The sequence below is a fragment of the Siphateles boraxobius genome, unplaced genomic scaffold (genome assembly GCF_051911475.1).
Source record: "Siphateles boraxobius isolate OS27281-9 unplaced genomic scaffold, OSU_SipBor_1 89, whole genome shotgun sequence".
NCBI classification, from domain to species: domain Eukaryota; kingdom Metazoa; phylum Chordata; class Actinopteri; order Cypriniformes; family Leuciscidae; genus Siphateles; species Siphateles boraxobius.
The window spans coordinates 1,100,228-1,118,267 of record NW_027509218.1 but is presented as its reverse complement, the minus strand read 5'-3'; the positions used below and the strand labels follow the sequence as shown (position 1 = coordinate 1,118,267).

The 18,040-nt window shown below is 43.5% G+C and overlaps 1 protein-coding gene and 1 long non-coding RNA gene across 2 annotated transcripts; both read left to right on the top strand.

Annotated features, from left to right (window-relative positions):
- Positions 1 to 3,603: 3,603 nt before the first annotated feature.
- On the top strand, positions 3,604 to 5,117 carry LOC143731954 (uncharacterized). Its single transcript, XM_077222567.1, has 6 exons — positions 3,604 to 3,842; positions 3,933 to 4,008; positions 4,108 to 4,224; positions 4,332 to 4,407; positions 4,516 to 4,773; positions 4,942 to 5,117. The coding sequence occupies exons 1-6, from the start codon at positions 3,604 to 3,606 to the stop codon at positions 5,115 to 5,117; spliced, it is 942 nt and encodes a 313-aa protein (XP_077078682.1).
- Positions 5,118 to 11,984: 6,867 nt separating this feature from the next.
- LOC143731961 (uncharacterized) lies at positions 11,985 to 12,432 on the top strand. The gene is made up of 2 exons (XR_013201020.1): positions 11,985 to 12,133; positions 12,219 to 12,432. It is a non-coding gene; the product is annotated as an uncharacterized LOC143731961 (long non-coding RNA).
- Positions 12,433 to 18,040: the final 5,608 nt, after the last annotated feature.

The window sequence follows — 18,040 nt, the reverse complement described above, 5'->3', positions numbered from 1 at the left end:
CTGTCCTCCACGCGGTGCCAACTCACACCAGGAGCATTTCAGAAGCAACGCGACTGGATGCGCGAGACCATGTGATTTGCCTGTCCGATGTGATTTTTCTTGATTTTTGGGTTTCTACCTTACAGTCTATGGTTTCTACCAAGGATATATTGGTGTGCAATACAATTGGGAGTCCTTACAGGGTGTTTATTTTAAAATTTACAGTGTTTATTTACTTTTATTTTGTATTTACGGTGCGCCCCCCCCCTCCCCCCGGCAAGCCCCCCTTAGGAATTGTAAAAGCCCCCCCAAGTCGTTTGTCCTGGCGCCGGGACTGAGGGAATATTAAAACAAAATAAAGTTAAAACTTGTTTTGAACAATTTCTTTGTCATCTGCAGATTGATTTTAAGTAGGGAGAGAAAAAAATCGATTTAAATCGTAATTCTGATTTTTTGTGAAAAAATCTGGGATTTTTTTTTTAGGTCATATCGCCCAGCCCTACTCTAGAGAGGGAACGAGTACTGCGCATCTTGCCGTGCATACAACAGCGCTGGTTCGCTTCAGCGATGAAAACCAGTTTGTATCAGCCTGTCGAGTGTATTTATAGGCCAAGGCCACGCCTATTCTGGCGGGACGTGATGAAATGGGCGCGAAGCGCCCCCATTGGGTATCACGTCCCGCAGGGCCTCTCTCGATAGGCTGCTGCTGTTGCCGAAGGGCAGCCAATAGGCACGCGAGCCGTCTTGCCTATGTCTGCATGCTGCTGCACAGCGTTTTTAAATCAAATTAAGGATAATTTTTGGCTTCAATATCTCGTGGAAAAGAGGTTTTCCCCATAGCGTAAGATATTACGCAGTACTCGTTCCCTCTCTAGAGAGAACCAAGGTTACGTTAGTAACCGAGTACGTTTTCTGGTTTTCTTAGTTACATCGAAGTTGCCTTGGTTTTCTTTGACTAATCAAAGCTGGTATCAACAGGGCACATGCGAGGGGATGCAGCTCGGGACTATTTTGAAAAGATTAGCAAAAGGAATTCCAAGGGAATCACAGCTCCCACTTGAATTCTGATAAAGAAAGAGGAATAGACTCTGCAATCTTATATTTTCTAAAAGTATAACCACTTAAGAAATGTATAAACATGAATTTGATCTTTCCTAGGTCATGGTAGCCGGTATTATGGCTTTATAGTCATGTGAGTGAACATTAAATGTGTGTAATTCTGCATATGAATGTAACTTTATGTTTCTACTTTATGTTTCTTCTACTCTTTCCGGCCATTCTTGGTACCTGTTTGACCGTCTTGTTTTGACTAAACAAGTCATACATAGGATATTACAGTAAAATGTATTGTTCTTTGTGTACAATCTTTCTGGCTAGAAATGACAAAATGTTATACCATCATAAATTATCCTGACAAGACAAAGAATAACTTTTCCCGCTCGAGATGCTCTAAGATGATTGGTTCACATACGCGAAGCAGGCGTGAACCCCTCCTCTCCATAAGAGACTGACACAGACGTTTCCCATGGCTCCTTAGGGAGCTTTACACCGCGTTTCTTTTCTTTTCCTTTCTTTACTAAGTTTTATTTTCAAATTCACCTCTCCTTCCACCTTGGTAACTTCACGTTCGGTGAACCTTTAAAACTTCCCGCGAGTCTGCTCGCCCCGGAAGACACAAGAGAACAAGCCTATAGCGCCGAAGGACAAACACGCACACGACTCTGCGTTCCTCAGCAACACAAGGAAAACCATATGCAAGTATAAGTTATTGATTTGATTGATCTGATTTCTTGTTGCCTCTCTAAGGGTTACGTTGTCTGTGATTTTTGCCATGCTGCGATCACCTGACCGTTAGTTTCACTTTCTCATCCTCTTACTCTCCCTCTCACTCAATCTCTCTCTCTCTCACTCCCGTTGTTATTCGTTTGTCTCGTTAGTTTTACTGTTTATTGTACATACATGTATCCCGGGTTTAAATGTAGAATTCTGTATCCGTAGTTTCATTTTATTAAAACCATTATATTCTTGATTGCTAATTGTCTAAAATGCTCATTTTTACGAAGTCAATGAAATGTTTGATCTAGCTACAAAGCTTTACAATTCGTTACTTCAGTAACATAAATTTTATAATAACAAGAAGGTGAATTTTCATGGCCAGAAAATAGCTTTTTTGGAATTATAAGAAAGAGATAATTTTTGTTGAAAATTGATAAGTTAATCTTACGGCCGTTTGCTGGACAAACAGATTGTTCGATAACTAAATTAATTCCATTTAAGGTTATCTCATATAATCGATCTGTAATAAGACTATTGATATATTAATGACGAACCATAACCCATTATGGTGATCATTCATATATACAATCGATCTATTTTCAGCTTCGATAATTTAACTTTAATATGCAATATATTAATCATTCATGATTAATTATTAAATTCCCTATATATAATTTGAGCTAATTTAATGTAAGACTCATTGTCGCTACACACGAATGGGGGATTTTCATGAAATGACTAAATTTTTTAAAGTTCAAAGTTGTAATTTTGGTCTATTTTCAGATTTTGGGAGAGAGTGTTGCGAGCAAAGACAGGAAGGGTGCAACTGCCACTTCAGATCCTGAAGATGATGGAGATGGAGACATCTCTGCAATGGAGCCTGAGCCAGTAGTGGTCCATCGTGGATCACAGTGCAACATAAGATGTTTACATCGTTCATTAGGTAGTTAGCTTATATCTAGCATTCACCATACATGCCATATACAATCACAAATAAGGATTACATTTCAACATTTTTCATGATCTCCATGGTTACTATTTTGTAATTTACACTTTTCAGACAGTAAACATAAAAAATTATGAACTTCATAATGTTAGAAAAAGATATTTTGTACTGGGTTGCATTAGATTGTACATTCATTGGTAACAACACATGCACTATGGTGAACAATTATTAAGATTAATCTCTTTCATCTAAGCTGTTCAGGTAAAGGCTCAGATGGTGGCTGTGGGGACTCAAACCGAATGGTTTGAGCATCGCAGATCAACTCCACTGGCCAGTCCTGAACAAAGTAATGATCAATGGTCCTTTTCTGATATCATCAACCATTCTGGTGATATGGCATGGAGTCCAGGGGAGGAGATGTTGAGTGAGTCCTCTGAGGAGGAACCAGAAGAGCTGGAATCTTTCAGTGACCTAAAGTAAAAAACTTTTTATTAATGGAAAATGTTTCTGATTGTGTATCAAAAATACCATAGTCAGAATTAATGTGTTTTTTCCTTTTCTTGTTTTCAGTGCTGTTGACAAGTTCATTGTGTCCCAGAGGCAGTTGTGTTCATGGTTTGCCCTGCATGCTGTGGGGAAACCCAGGGACACATAATGCACCCAGAAGGTACCTTCATAAATGTTAAGCAGGTAATGTCTTAATTGTCAACTGTCTGTGAGGAGCTGAATTATAGATTGTGAATGTACAGTATGTATATTAATTATTTGTGTCATAACTATACAGGCATTTCACTGCCTCATCTTAAAGCTGCTTGAGTCTTGAATCTTCTCTCATCTTTCAGGCCTGCGGAACTTGTGGTTATTAGCGTTACTGGCAAAACCAAGAAAAGGTGCATCGAAACATGCCTGCCTGCAACCTTTTACTCAGCAGTGCCATCCACTTCTCAGGTTGCATGGCTACTCAGACCATCAGGATGCTGAAGCTGTTTGGATTGCAGTGCATAAGTCCCGGCACATTTTTCCGCCATCAGCGCTACTACACTATCCCTACTATCGTGCAGGCCTGGAGGAATGAGCAGAGGGGGATCATCAGGGAGTTGAAGGAGACTGGAGGTGGATTGATCCTGTCTGGTGACTGCAGGTAGAATAATCCAGATCACGTCACTGATGTAGAACAGGTCAGTGTGTTTTTGCATTAACCTCTAAATGTAACTGTTTTTGACGTTCTTAGATCAGATTCTCTTGGACACTGTGCCAAATATGGTGGCTACTCCTTGATTGAGGATCGGATTAACAAAGTTTTTGATGTGCAACTTGTCACAAGTTGATGTCACACAGAAATCTTGTGTCTGGTTTAGTTACTGATATTACTGATACTGTTCAGTAATAATCAATTGGTTTTACAGAGCTCAGAAGTCCCAAGCAGCTCTTGGTGTGAGCTAGAGGGTCTAAAGCAGAGTATGCAGTTCCTGATGGACCAAGACATGCAAGTGTCTGCTCTGATAACAGACAGAAATCGGCAGGTAATGATGCTAGGAGAGATCTAAAGCTGAACAGTATTGACATGCACAGTATCACTCAAAATAAATTCTAAATTCTATAAAATCAATTTGTGTGTTCCTTGTTTTAGGTGGCCAAGTGGGTACGTGAGAAAATGTGTTCAGAAGGAACAAGGCATTTCTTTGACATCTGGCATATTGGGAAAAGTATGTATTGTGATGTTGGTAGTTCTATATAACAGACTTGTTTTTTGTAGTTAAGTTCACTTTCCTAATAATTAGTTTGCTCTGCTCTGTTTGTCTGCTCTGGGACAGGTGTACAGAAAGCACTGGATGCTGCTGCAAAAGAGAGGGACTGTGAGGATCTGAAGCTGTGGAGGCCAGCCATTATCAACCATCTCTACTGGACCGCAGCTTCCACCCCTACAGGAGATCCAGATGAGATGCAGGCAAAATGGCAGAGTATGATAAATCATGTACAGGACATACATGAACACAGCACTCCTGCATTTACCAGCTGCGCACATCCAGCGTTGGAAGGAGAGGCAAGAAACATGGAGTGGCTTGAACCAGGTACAACATAGTAGCCTATGTTAAAAGATGTCAAATGTTTTGAGGCTAAACTTTTTTCAGTGCTTGTTAAGTTTAGTTTGGTTTTATCAATACGTAACCCCATGTGTACTAATAATTACTTGTGTTATGAAATGCAACAGACTATATGACAGAATATGTTTTATTCAGGATCACCAGCAGCCACTAAACTGGAGAGTGTAGCTGCCAGGAAAGCACTGGTAAAGGATATTCGACAATTGTCAACTCAGCATCAGACATTCTCCCTGGAGGCCTACCATTCCCTCATTCTGCACTTTGCTCCCAAACACACTGGCTTTTCTTTTCTTGGGATGTACAGCAGCTAGTGTTATCACTTAAGTATCGATACTAAAAAATTAGGTATTTTTGTTAGTGCTGGGAGACGATTAATCGCATCCAAAATAAAAGTTTGTTTACATAATATGTGTGTGTACTGTGTATAATTATTTTTTATATATATAAATACACACATATGCATGTATATATTTAAGAAAATATGTTATTTATATATAAAATATTATATTTATATATAATATTAATTATGTATAAATATATATACAGTATATACATACAAATGTTTCTTAAATATATACATGCATATGTGTATATTTATATATAAAACTTATTATACACAGTACACACACATATATTATGTAAACACTAGGGATGGGCATGATTAATCGACGATCGATTATTGATCATTAAGAATTTCGTCGATCACGTTAATTTGTTATCGATTATCATTAAACTAATGCTGCTGCGTTGCGTAGTGTGAGTGGAAAGTGAACGTGTTCCCCGGGCTGGTTGGTCAAGTTAGCGCGGAGGTACCTGTGCATCCCGGCAACGTCAGTCCCCTCAGAGCGGGTGTTTTCAGCGGCTGGACTGAAGCCTTGTTAACACTCGACGCGTCCGCTCGAGCGCGAAGGTGAGCGCGGCAAAAATGACGTCATTGCGGTATTCGGTGTTTCACAGGCGAGCGCGTCGAGTAAAAACGCCTCGTCTGTTTGGGGAGGTGCGCGCGCAGTCTGTGGAGACTCGCGCTGCAGAGCCAGGCGAAGGTGTAAACGAGGCTTGACGGTCAGGTTGCGGTCGCGTCTGACCTCAGATCATGTCATCAACATGCTTATCTTTCTCAACAAAAATCAGTAGACTGGTGTAGAAGTTGTATGTGAGTTACTAGTTATTTTTTATGAGGCTTTGTTAAGTAGCCTAGCCGAATTGATTGTTACAGTAAGTAGGCTAATCTCTCTCACCCTCTTTCTCGACTCCGTTCTTGGATAGTTCTGAGTTACATTTTGACAAAACCTGTCATATCTAAGTATTATTATGTTTTTGGTTAAGTTATTGTTTAACATGATTTTTTTTATTTTTTATTATTTTGGAACAAACGAGGGTCTCTGTTTAAGAACGCCAACTCGCAGCTGCAGGTTCCGTTGCTTCCGAGCACCGCAGCGCATATATCTTCAAGTTTAGCCTAACCGAACGTCCAGTTTTACTGCCACAAGTTGATCATCTTGTAATAAAGATCTAATCGAGGAAAAAACGCGCTGTATTTGTGTATTTTCATTGCATTTTTAATTTATAAAAAGTATATAATATAAAAATAAATAATGAATTTGAATATAAAAATATTAATGATTAATCGATAGTCGATCGTTAATTCTCCCGACGATCGACTAAGAAAATTTAATCGAATGCCCATCCCTAGTAAACACAAACTTCCCTTTCAAGGGAACTTCGAGCTGCGTCAAACGCTGCGGGAACGCCCCTGCGTTGTGCGTCATGAAGCACGTATGGAATCAGCCCAATGGAGAGATGAAACGTCATAGGCGGGTGACGTCATCGACCAGGAAACTATAAAGCACCCCAAAAACACAAGCGCATCAGCTTCTGTGCTTTCAGTCGCGCTACATGTGAATCTGTCCCTGTGTGATATTGTCTGTCTTACATACCCTGCACCACACAAACAATTTATCCCTATATATATATATATATATATTGAGAGATTATGGCGGACGAACAGCAGTTTAGAAAGTGTGTTCCTCCCTGCTCGCGTTATTTAACGAGCGGGGATACACATGATCTTTGTGTTGTTTGTTGTTGATCGTGGGGATCGCAGATGGATCTCACAGCGGAGTTTGAGACGGGCTCTGCCTTATCTCTCCCTTCACCTGTGAGATCCAGTGCCTCAGTCCCGGGTTCGGAAGCACGCGCTGCGGTTTCTTCCGCTCGGGCTGAGGCACCAATGCTGCAGCTATCCAGTTCTGAGGAACTTGATGTTGTTAGTGTTGAGGGAGATGTGGAGGATTCGCCACCCCACACTCCTGAGAGTGATGAGCTTATGGAGGTGTTAACAAGAGCTGTTGAAAAACTTAATATTGAATGGCCAGTGACTAGACAGGAGTCTGTTTCTAAATCAAAGTTGGATGAGAGATTTTTGCCGTCACGTGTGCAGCCTCCACGCCGGTGCCTGCCGTTTTTCCATGATCTCCACACCGAGGTGTCGAAATCATGGAGAAAACCGGTGTCATATAGAGTGTTTAGTCCCCAGACTTCAACATACGCTAATATTATGGGAGCCAAGGCTCATGGTTATGGTGCTTTGCCTCGTGTGGAAGAGACGCTTGCGAGCCATCTCTCCCCCGAAGCAGCATCATCTTTTAAGGCACCGGCATTACCCACCAAGCCTTTAAGAAACACTTCGGCTTTGGTGGGTAAAGCATATTCGGCAGCAGGTCAGGCTGCGTCATGTCTGCATACTATGTCAATCTTGCAGGCATACCAGGCTGATCTGCTAAGGGACATGAGTGAGAGTGAGGAGGTCAGTACTGACGTAGTTCGCGAACTGCGTCAGGCTGCTGATTTATCCCTGCATGCCACCAGAGAATCGGCCAAATTAATGGGTCGTTCTATGGCAGCTCTGGTGGCCGCAGAAAGACATTTGTGGTTAAATCAGACTAATATTAAAGAGAGAGAAAAAGCTTTTCTTTTAGATGCTCCTCTTTCTCCCATGGGGTTGTTTGGTGATGCTGTGAATTCAGTTATCGATAAATTCCAAGAAGAAAAGAAACAAACTGCAGCTTTTAAAAAGTTTCTTCCCCTTAAAGTTCATGTCCCTGGGGCTGCTGGGCGGGAGCAGCCCCGGCCGTCTTCGAGCTCATCACATAGAGCGCAGCAGAGGCAGAGTGTCGCGTCTCGTGCTCCCCCTGCTGGACAGTGGGCTCAGCCGCGACACTCTCAGCCGAAGCCTTCTCCCAGTAGAACTGATCTGAGGACAGTTATATTGGCTAAGAAGGCTTCGGCTAAGAAGAAGTCCTGACGCCAAGCCGTTCAGGATGCTGAGGGTGGTCCCCACCGAGGCGGAAAGGTGTTCACCTCTTTTTACGGTGCCCATTCCTCCTCGGTGCCCTCAGGGGCTCGTTCTGCCAACCCCGCCTTTATGCCGGGGCACAGACGATCCCAGCGAGCGCTTTCCCGAGGGACGCTCGCTCCCTCTGAGGAGGGTCTCAGAGCGGTCAGACCAGTTGTTCCCTGCCGGTGCGCCGTTACAGGGCGCTGCGTCTGCTGCTCAAGTTACACCAGAGGCCAGTCTCGAGAGGCTGGTACCCTTAGTAGAATTTCTGGCAGAGTGGAAAAGCCTTCCAAAAATATCTCATTGGGTCCTGCAGACAGTAGAAAAGGGTTATGCTATCCAGTTCAGGTGTCGTCCACCAAAATTCAGAGGGGTTCTGCACACAGTGGTGGGCCCCGAGCAGGCTCTGGTATTGGAACAAGAGGTGAAAACGCTCCTTCAAAAAGAGGCTATAGAACGGGTTCCTCCTCCCAGTTTGGAGTCAGGTTATTACAGCCGATATTTCATCGTTCCAAAGAAGGATGGGGGGTTGCGTCCAATTTTAGACCTGCGCATATTGAATCGCTCGGTAGGGAAGCTAAAATTCAAGATGCTCACTATCAAGCAGATCGTGTCTCAAATCAGGTCCGAGGACTGGTTTGTCACGATAGATCTGAAGGACGCATACTTCCATGTGTCCATCCTTCCACAACACAGGAAGTTCCTGAGGTTCGCCTTCGGGGGCGAGGCGTACCAGTACAGGGTTCTTCCGTTTGGCCTAGCTTTATCTCCCCGCACTTTCACGAAATGCATGGATGCAGCACTAGTGCCTCTGAGGCTTCAGGGCATTCGTATTCTCAATTACATCGACGATTGGTTGATTTTAGCTCAGACCGAGCAGATGGCGGTTCGGCATCGAGATGTCGTCCTCGCTCATATCAGAAAGTTGGGGTTGAGGCTGAACGCAAAGAAAAGTGTATTATCTCCTTCCCAGAAGACCACTTTTCTGGGTGTCGTTTGGGATTCGGTATCGATGCGGGCGCGACTCTCTCCGACCCGCATCGCTTCGATTCTCTCAGCTGTGAAACAAGTGAAGCTAGGCCAGCTACTCACTGTCAAGCAGTTTCAGAGACTGTTGGGTCTGATGGCAGCAGCGTCCAACGTTATACCTTGCGGCCTGTTGTACATGAGACCGCTACAGTGGTGGCTCAGGACCAAGGGATTCTCCCCGAGGGGAAATCCGCTCCGCACGTTCAAAGTCACGCGGCGCTGCCTTCGTGCTCTGGTCATGTGGAGAGAAACTTGGTTCCTATCCAAAGGTCCTGTGCTGGGGGCTCTTTGTCGTCGCATAACGCTAACGACGGATGCTTCACTCACAGGGTGGGGGGCGGTCATGAGTGGTCGCCCAGCCCAAGGTCTGTGGCAGGATCATCATCTTTCGTGGCACATAAATTGTCTAGAGATGTTGGCTGTGTTTCAGGCTCTGAAACGCTTCCTAACAGACCTGAGAGGCCATCATGTGTTAGTTCAATCAGACAACACGTCGGTGGTCTCTTATATAAATCATCAGGGGGGCCTGCGGTCTCGCCGGCTTTACAAGTTGGCCCGTCAGATCCTCCTGTGGTCCCAAGGGAAGCTACTATCTCTGAGAGCAATGTATCTCCCTGGGTATTTGAATGTGGTAGCAGACTCCCTGTCGAGGCAGGGGCCGAGGCCAGGGGAATGGAGACTCCACCCCGAGGTGGTGGAGCTCCTTTGGTTGAGTTTCGGTCGCGCCGAGGTGGACCTATTCGCTTCCAAGGAGACCACTCATTGTCATCGGTGGTTCTCCATCACTCTTCCAGCCCCCCTGGGGTTGGATGCTATGGTGCAGCCGTGGCCGAGGTCACGTCTGTACGCCTTTCCCCCGATTGCTCTGTTACCAGGAGTTCTGGAGAGGGTCCGCCGGGACGGGGTCAGTCTACTACTAGTAGCCCCGTTCTGGCCGGCCCGAGTATGGTTTGCGGACCTGATTTCTCTCCTGGACGGTTCTCCTTTGGAGCTCCCGGTCAGGAGGGATCTACTCTCCCAGGCGGGGGGCACGATACTTCACCCCCGCCCAGAATTGTGGAAACTGTGGGCTTGGCCTCTGAGGGGGCCCAGCTCATAGACTCCGGTCTCTCGACCGAGGTTGTTGAGACCATTCTTAACTCCAGAGCTCCATCCACGAGGAAGCTTTATGCCTTGAAGTGGAAACTTTTCACTTCTTGGTGTGGAGAACACCTGCAGGACCCAGTTAACTGCCCAGTGGGTGCAGTGCTGGAATTCCTGCAGGAGCGCTTCTCCACAGGGTTATCCCCCTCCACACTAAAGGTGTATGTGGCGGCACTAGCTGCTTACCACGTCCCTTTCAGTGGAGTTTCTCTTGGGAGACACCCGCTTATAACTCGTTTCCTCCGTGGCACTTTGAGGCTGAGGCCAGCAGTTCGTACGAGGGTGCCGACTTGGGATCTGGCCATTGTATTAGAAGGTCTTTCCCTAGCTCCTTTTGAACCTATCGAAGAAGTTCCCGAGAAGTTTCTCACTTTTAAGACTATCTTTTTGCTTGCTATCTCTTCACTAAAAAGAATCGGAGATTTGCAGGCTCTGTCGGTTTCACCCTCATGCCTGGAATTTGCACCTGGCATGGTTAAAGCTTTTCTGCATCCTAGACCAGGTTACGTTCCTAAGGTTCCTACTAATATTGTTAGACCTACGGTTCTGCAGGCTTTCTGTCCTCCTCCATTTATGTCATCGGACCAGGAGAAACTTAATTCACTCTGCCCTGTTAGGGCATTAGACGCTTATGTCCACAGAGCTGCCCTGTGGAGGAAATCAGAACAACTTTTTGTATGTTTCGGGCCACCCAGGAAAGGGTGTCCGGCGTCTAAACAGAGAATGAGCAAGTGGGTGGTTGAGGCTATCTCACTTGCTTATGAGTCGGCTGGCCAGCCTTCACCTTTGGTTGTCCGAGCTCACTCTACCAGGAGTATGGCTGCTTCTAAAGCTCTTTTGTCGGGGGTTTCCCTGAGTGATGTTTGTGATGCGGCTGGATGGTCTTCACCGCATACTTTTATTAAGTTCTATGACCTAGACTTAAGCTCTACCCCTGGGGCACAGGTGCTCTCGTCCTCTGTGCGCTAGTCTCACATGACGGTCATTTGGTCCTATGGCGACGTGGGTATTCGCGTTCCCGCAGCGTTTGACGCAGCTCGAAGTTCCCTTGAAAGGGAACGTCTCGGTTACGTATGTAACCCTAGTTCCCTGATAGGGAACGAGATGCTGCGTCGCTCCGCCATACTCCCGGCACTCCCGTTAGCGCTTCCTTCAAGCCTATCAGAAGCTAATGCGCTTGTGTTTTTGGGGTGCTTTATAGTTTCCTGGTCGATGACGTCACCCGCCTATGACGTTTCATCTCTCCATTGGGCTGATTCCATACGTGCTTCATGACGCACAACGCAGGGGCGTTCCCGCAGCGTTTGACGCAGCGTCTCGTTCCCTATCAGGGAACTAGGGTTACATACGTAACCGAGACGTTTTATTTTGGATGCGATTAATCGTTGCCCAGTAAAAAAAAAAAAAGCAGGATATTGCAATACTTTTGTACCAGGTACATGATGACAGAATGAATATGGCTAAAAACTAATGCAGTCTTGTATAGCGGACCAAAATGTTATTGATTGATAACAGCATTACATATTGTTTGCAAAAAAATAATTGCAAAGTTGAGTCATTGTCTTAGACCCATTTGAACTGAAAACATTAATGTCATGTATTTCTGTTGCATTTCACTGCATTGGGTTAGCTTTGGAGACCTAATGTTCTATCTACTTGTCTCCAACAGACTTCTCTTGGCAGCCCTACATTTCAATAGTAATGGCAACAGAGATGTAGCTCGAACCAGTGAGGGTGAGGCACGCTACGCCGTTCGCTACCCGCGGTTTCGGAAAGGTGGCTGGGTAGTCCACCCCATCAAGGAGAAACCATCTTACGGTTAGTAGTTTCACTTAGTTTCTCAATATCTTTTTTATGTGAATCAACCATGTTATTAAATGTGTTCTAAACATCTCTCCTCAAGGATACGCAACAAATCTTATGGTCTCTCTGGTAGAGGAATACTCCAAGTCACCACAGGCCCTACGAGAAAGCAGTGCTGTCTTGTCCTCTTCTGCCCCCCCCCCCCCGCCCCCCCACCAAATCCCTCCAGAAGGTTCCCAAGGATGAGGCAGTCAGCCTCCATCTCACACGACACTCGCGTTTTAACACGTAATAAAAGATAACTTTGACCAATACAGTTTGTTTCACTATGAATTTACATTTACATTTAGTCATTTAAAAGACGCTTTTATCCAAAGCGACTTACATCTGAGGACTAAAGCAAGCGAGTCATCGTGAAGAGGGAAGAACGACGCAAGAAGTGCTCAAAATACAGAGTTCAGGCATTGCTCAGAGTAGCAAAAGCCAGACAAGGGAAGATTTAAAAGGGAAGGAAAGATTTAAAAGATAAGAATTTTTTTTTAAATATTTTTTTTTATATTAACTACTCACGGAAGAGATGAGTTTTCAGTTGTCTTTTGAATGCTGTCAGGGATTCTGCATTACGGACGAGGGTGGGGAGATCATTCCACCAGCATTGAACCGTGAATGAGAATGTTCTGGAGAGTGATTTAGTGCCTCGCTGTGATGGCACCACGAGCCGTCGCTCCTTGGCCGATCGTAGGCTTCTGGTAGGGACGTAGACTTGTAGTAGGGAGTGAAAGTAGGACGGAGCTGAGTCTGTGGTAGATCTGTAAGTAAGCGTCAAAGCTTTGAATTTGATGCGAGCAGCGAGTGGTAGCCAATGCAGTGAGATGAACAGAGGAGTGACATGAGCCCTTTTGGGCTCGTTGAAGACAAGGCGGGCTGCAGCTTTCTGGATCATTTGTAGAGGTTTAGTAACACATGATGGAAGTCCAGCTAGAAGAGCATTGCAGTAATCAAGCCTAGAAATAACCAGGGCCTGGACGAGAAGTTGTGTTGCATGCTCAGTTAGGAAAGGCCTGATCTTCCTGATGTTATACATTGCAAACCTGCATGATCGAGCTATCTTTGTAATGTGGTCTGTGAAGGTCAGCTGGTCATCAAATATTACTCCAAGATTTCGGACCGACCTTGATGGGGTGATTGAGGATGACTCTAGCTGGATGGTGAAGTCGGTCTGTAGAGACGGCTTTGCAGGGAGGACGAGAAGCTCAGTCTTTGCCAGGTTGAGCTGCAGGTGATGTTCCTTCATCCATGCCGAGATGTCCGCCAGACAGCTTGAGATACGTGTAGCTACTGTGGGATCATCTGGTTGAAATGAGAGGTAGAGCTGGGTGTCATCAGCATAGCAATGGTAAGAGAAACAATGTGCCTGTATGATGGGTCCCAATGATGTGGTGTAGATGGAGAAGAGGAGCGGTCCAAGAACCCCTGTGTTCAGTTGATGTGCTTTGGATACCTGGCCTCTCCATGTAACCCTGAAGGACCAGTGGAGGGAAGTTCCTTTGATGCCCAGTGATGAGAGGGTGGACAGAAGGATCTGATGATTCACAGTGTCGAAGACAGCAGAAAAATCCAGCAGAATGAGAACTGAAGATTTGGAAGCAGCTTTTGCGATCCGCAAATTTATTAATTTTGTCCCTCCGTTTGTCCCTCCTCTGCAAACTGCCTCCTTATTGCTGACACAACACATGAAGGTATGGCTTTCCTAATGTCCCTGCATAGTATTCCGTACGCCCAGCGGACAACCTGCCTGTATGCTGTGTATCGGAACTGCCTGTGGTGGAGATTGGGACCTAATAACATTTTGATCATACCATGTTTTCATAATAAACAATTCCAATGGTAAATATTGAATGTCCTGTTGGCTGATATTCTACTGTACTACACAACACCAAAGTTGTTTTTATAGTAAGTATATGGAAACCACTGAGTTTAAAAACCTGCTTAACAAGATTTACTATTTTGGTGTAGAAAAGCTGGTTCTTTAAATTGCAGTGTGAAATAATTTTTGCTCAAAACATGCTCTGGCATGCTGGCTTGGAGAGGGCAATGCTCCTGTCTGAAGTTCAAGTATGCTATCTGCAGCACAAAAGGATTCATACAGGATGCTTCAAACCCTGGATGGAGTGTGAGGCGGGTAATGTCTTCTGGGGGATCTAGATTTTGGACAAGGGACCAATAGGCGTCGACCTCCCTACAGCACACACTCTCCACTGCTGATGGCATAGCCTCACATCTACCACACAAGCACCTGTTAAACAAAATGTGCCAAGATAAATTCACACATTTATCTGCATGCCTTACACTCAGTCCACGTGACAATAAAAGATCCTTGTAACAATGACTATATTTACATGAACAGCATATTCCCGTCCTAACCGGAACACTAACTGCTTTCATACACATACTCCGTAGTACATGCGAGCTCATTTACATAATGTCCGTCGGAAATACTAGGGGAGTAGTATAACAGCCGGCTAAGTTCAGAAAATCTGGGATCTAAATTAAACATTTTAAGACGCATGTTGCTAGCATAGATGGTGACAATATACATGGATGCTTGAAAAACAAAGTCGACAGCAATATTGCTAAATATGATTTATTAAAGATACTGCAATGTGATAAACATGGAGACAACGTTAGCCACAATTAGCTATAGCCTGTGGTCACTCACCAAGACACCTGACCAATCCTCCACCGATTCTCCTCACACCACAACTCTATCTCTCTCCTCTGTCCATTTACCCTTCTGCTTAACTCTGCCTGACCCCTCTCTCGCCTAGGTGGCTCATAATTATAAGGCAATGGCCCATCGGAAGAGTTGACATGAACCCCTACTGCAATCTCTTCAATGTCTGACTCCAGTACGAAGAGATGAGATTTATCGGCCGTTACGTCACGTCCGATCAGAGCGTTTTTGACAGCGGAAGTAATTTTACTCACAATTTCTTTAATGCACATTTATAATTAATTTCTTCACGCAAATCGAGTTCCTACTGTATTTATCTACACGTCTATTCACAGGGATCTTCAACTTGAAAGATGGGCTTTAAGCATTTGTTAACTTTCAGGCAAAGGTTTTTCAAGCTAACATTTACATTTTGATAGTTTTACTGAGCTCACTGACTGATCCAACAGCATTCCTCTCAGGACATGCTCTCTAAATGGAATTTAGCAATGCAGCTAAACATTACAAGCTGTGATTATGAAGTATAAAAATGTTATATGTTATAATAATACAGTATATCAAAGATTGTTGTTGGATACATTTGTTGGATACATTGTAATTAATTCATTGTATTGGTAACACAATCATTATGAACTAACAGTGGACAAGTGTATATTCATAGATCAAAATGAACCAAGATGAACAAATGTGTGAAAAAGATATTTATTAATTAAAGCTGCAGTAGGGAGTTTTGAGAAAATGTTGACTTAGCCTGAAAATTTGAACAAGCACAACTTACAGGTCCAACCCCCTTGCTCTCTGCTGCGCTACAGCCAGTGGCGGAACTAGAGTTTTATACATGGGGTGGCCAGGGGGTGGCCACTGCTACTTTCGGGGGTACACAGTACACACACACAGTGGAAAAGCTTGTGGAAGGAATTGGGTCAATCTGTTTGTGTCGAAGTGTTGAACATCCAAAATATTGCAGAAAACAAAGCTGAAGCACCAAGTAGATAAGATACCGCATGTGTCTGTTATGAACTGCTGCATTTATTTACAAAAAAACTCACATTTACAAAAAAAAAAAAATTAATTTAATTTAATCTTTTATTAGATATAGCAGGCATCAAGCAGACATGTCCTTGAAAAAGTTAAACAATTTTATTGCCCATCAATATAAAATCTTATCCTGGGAAGATTAAATACAACATAATTCTTTCTTTATAATAATTTATAATAATTCTAGTTCTAATTATTTAATTTATAATTATTTTTTTTGTGTTCATTTTTGGGTGAACAATCCTTTTAATCTGGCAAAATCATCTCAACTTAAAATCCTGAATTGGGTATGTGATTGACTGCTTGTGTCTGGTAGATGCTCTGACCTGTTGCTGGTTCTGAAGTCTGACCACACTGACTCTGACTAGCCAGTGGTGATGCAAGGGCTGGGGGGTCTGTTTGCACCTGATCTGCCTGTTAGTCCAGCCATTTTAAGCCAAAATGGGGGTCAACCTTGAACAAATTGCAACAAGCAAACTCAACTGATTTTGTATCCTCAATATGTCCTGAGTAAGGAAAAAAAGTCCCAAAGTATCCCATTAGGGAAAGATTAGAAAAAAACACAAATATAGCCTTTTTCTTACGAGAATAGGGTAAAAAGTTTAACCTTTAGATATCACCATGAAAATTGATTACTTTGATTGATTACTTACATCAAGACAAACAAAAAATGTATTCCAAGTTTTTAAAAATTGTTTGTTAAGATGGACAAACGGTGCATAATCTAATTACGTATGTGGTAATTTGCATAAATACCACAACAGATCTAAACATTGGGTCTAGCCAGGTGAAAATGTCGTTGAATCTTGTTGACATATAACAGTAAAATACTTAATGTTAAGGTCTGAATGGAACCCATTTAGGCTACCCATGAGCATTAATACATAGAGGCAGGAAGAAGTACTTTAGAAACCAGTCTTTTTTAATTATTAAGAGATGGGGTTTGGGGCTGGGTCTGTGCGACGGTTTCTGGGGGACGAGTCTAAGGGAAGAACAGGAGACAAGGGTAAGGAGAATGCAGAAGACAAAAGGTAAGTAAAATAAAAAGTGAATCCCCAGAAACAGATTTCGAAACTTTCCCCTAATGGGATTCTTAGGGACTTTGTTTCCTTACTCAGGACATAATGAGGATACAAAATTATTTGAGTTTGCTTCTGTTGCAATTTGTTCAAACTTTTTTTCATAAAATGACTGGACTATGTTTGTGCTTATTTTAAAATAACTGATATCTCTCCCTTTCTTTTCATGTTTAATTGACCCTGTTCAAAAATATGACAAATTTAAAATATGATTCCAATCATAATCACATTCTAATCATCATCCAATTACCAACATTTAACTCTTTCTTGCCAGTATATAAAAAAAAGTGGTTTTGGTAATTTTCACAATTTCATGGCACCCCAGAATATTTTGTTGTATGAATATCTGTACATACCAAAAGAAAGAACAAACCCTGTGCTTTTAAAACAAAAACAAAAAAATAATGTTATTCTAGCTTCGTGCATCTTTTTTTTTAATCAACACTTGAATGTTGGCAAGTTTCATAAAAAGCAACATGAGCAAAAAGCTGAGAAAATCGCATTTTTATCAAAGACTACATCTAGATAAGATTCATAATGATGATCAAAACACAGTAGATCGAGTCCATCAACAACCTACACCCATAAAGCTTCATAGTCCTATAGTGATCGCATTATGATATCGCTTGTTTCTGCTCTTCTTTGCCTGCGTTTTGATCTCCTATCCTCACATTAGCTAGAACATTTGTATACTGTAACGTAGGCTACACACGGCAAGGTACTGTATATGCGTGTATTAGGCCTAATGTAGGCTATTGGGAGCAAACCACCCTGATGCTAAACCTTAAAAGCTTACTTCAAATATGATGTTTTCTTATTCGGTGAAGTTCGGTATCTTGCAACCGTCTGTCGTCCTCTGCTCGTCCGTTTGAAAACTGCGCGCGCCGCGCTGCCGGCGAACGTAATTTAAAAAAAAATCAGCATCAGCAACTGCCAGTAGCAAATAAAATTTTGGGGTGGCACCCGGGGTGGCCAATCGCATGTCAGGGGTGTCCAGTGCCACCCCGGACCCCCCTCTGGCTCCGCCACTGGTTACAGCCCTCCCTCCACAGCTCCTCCCCCACAGCGGAG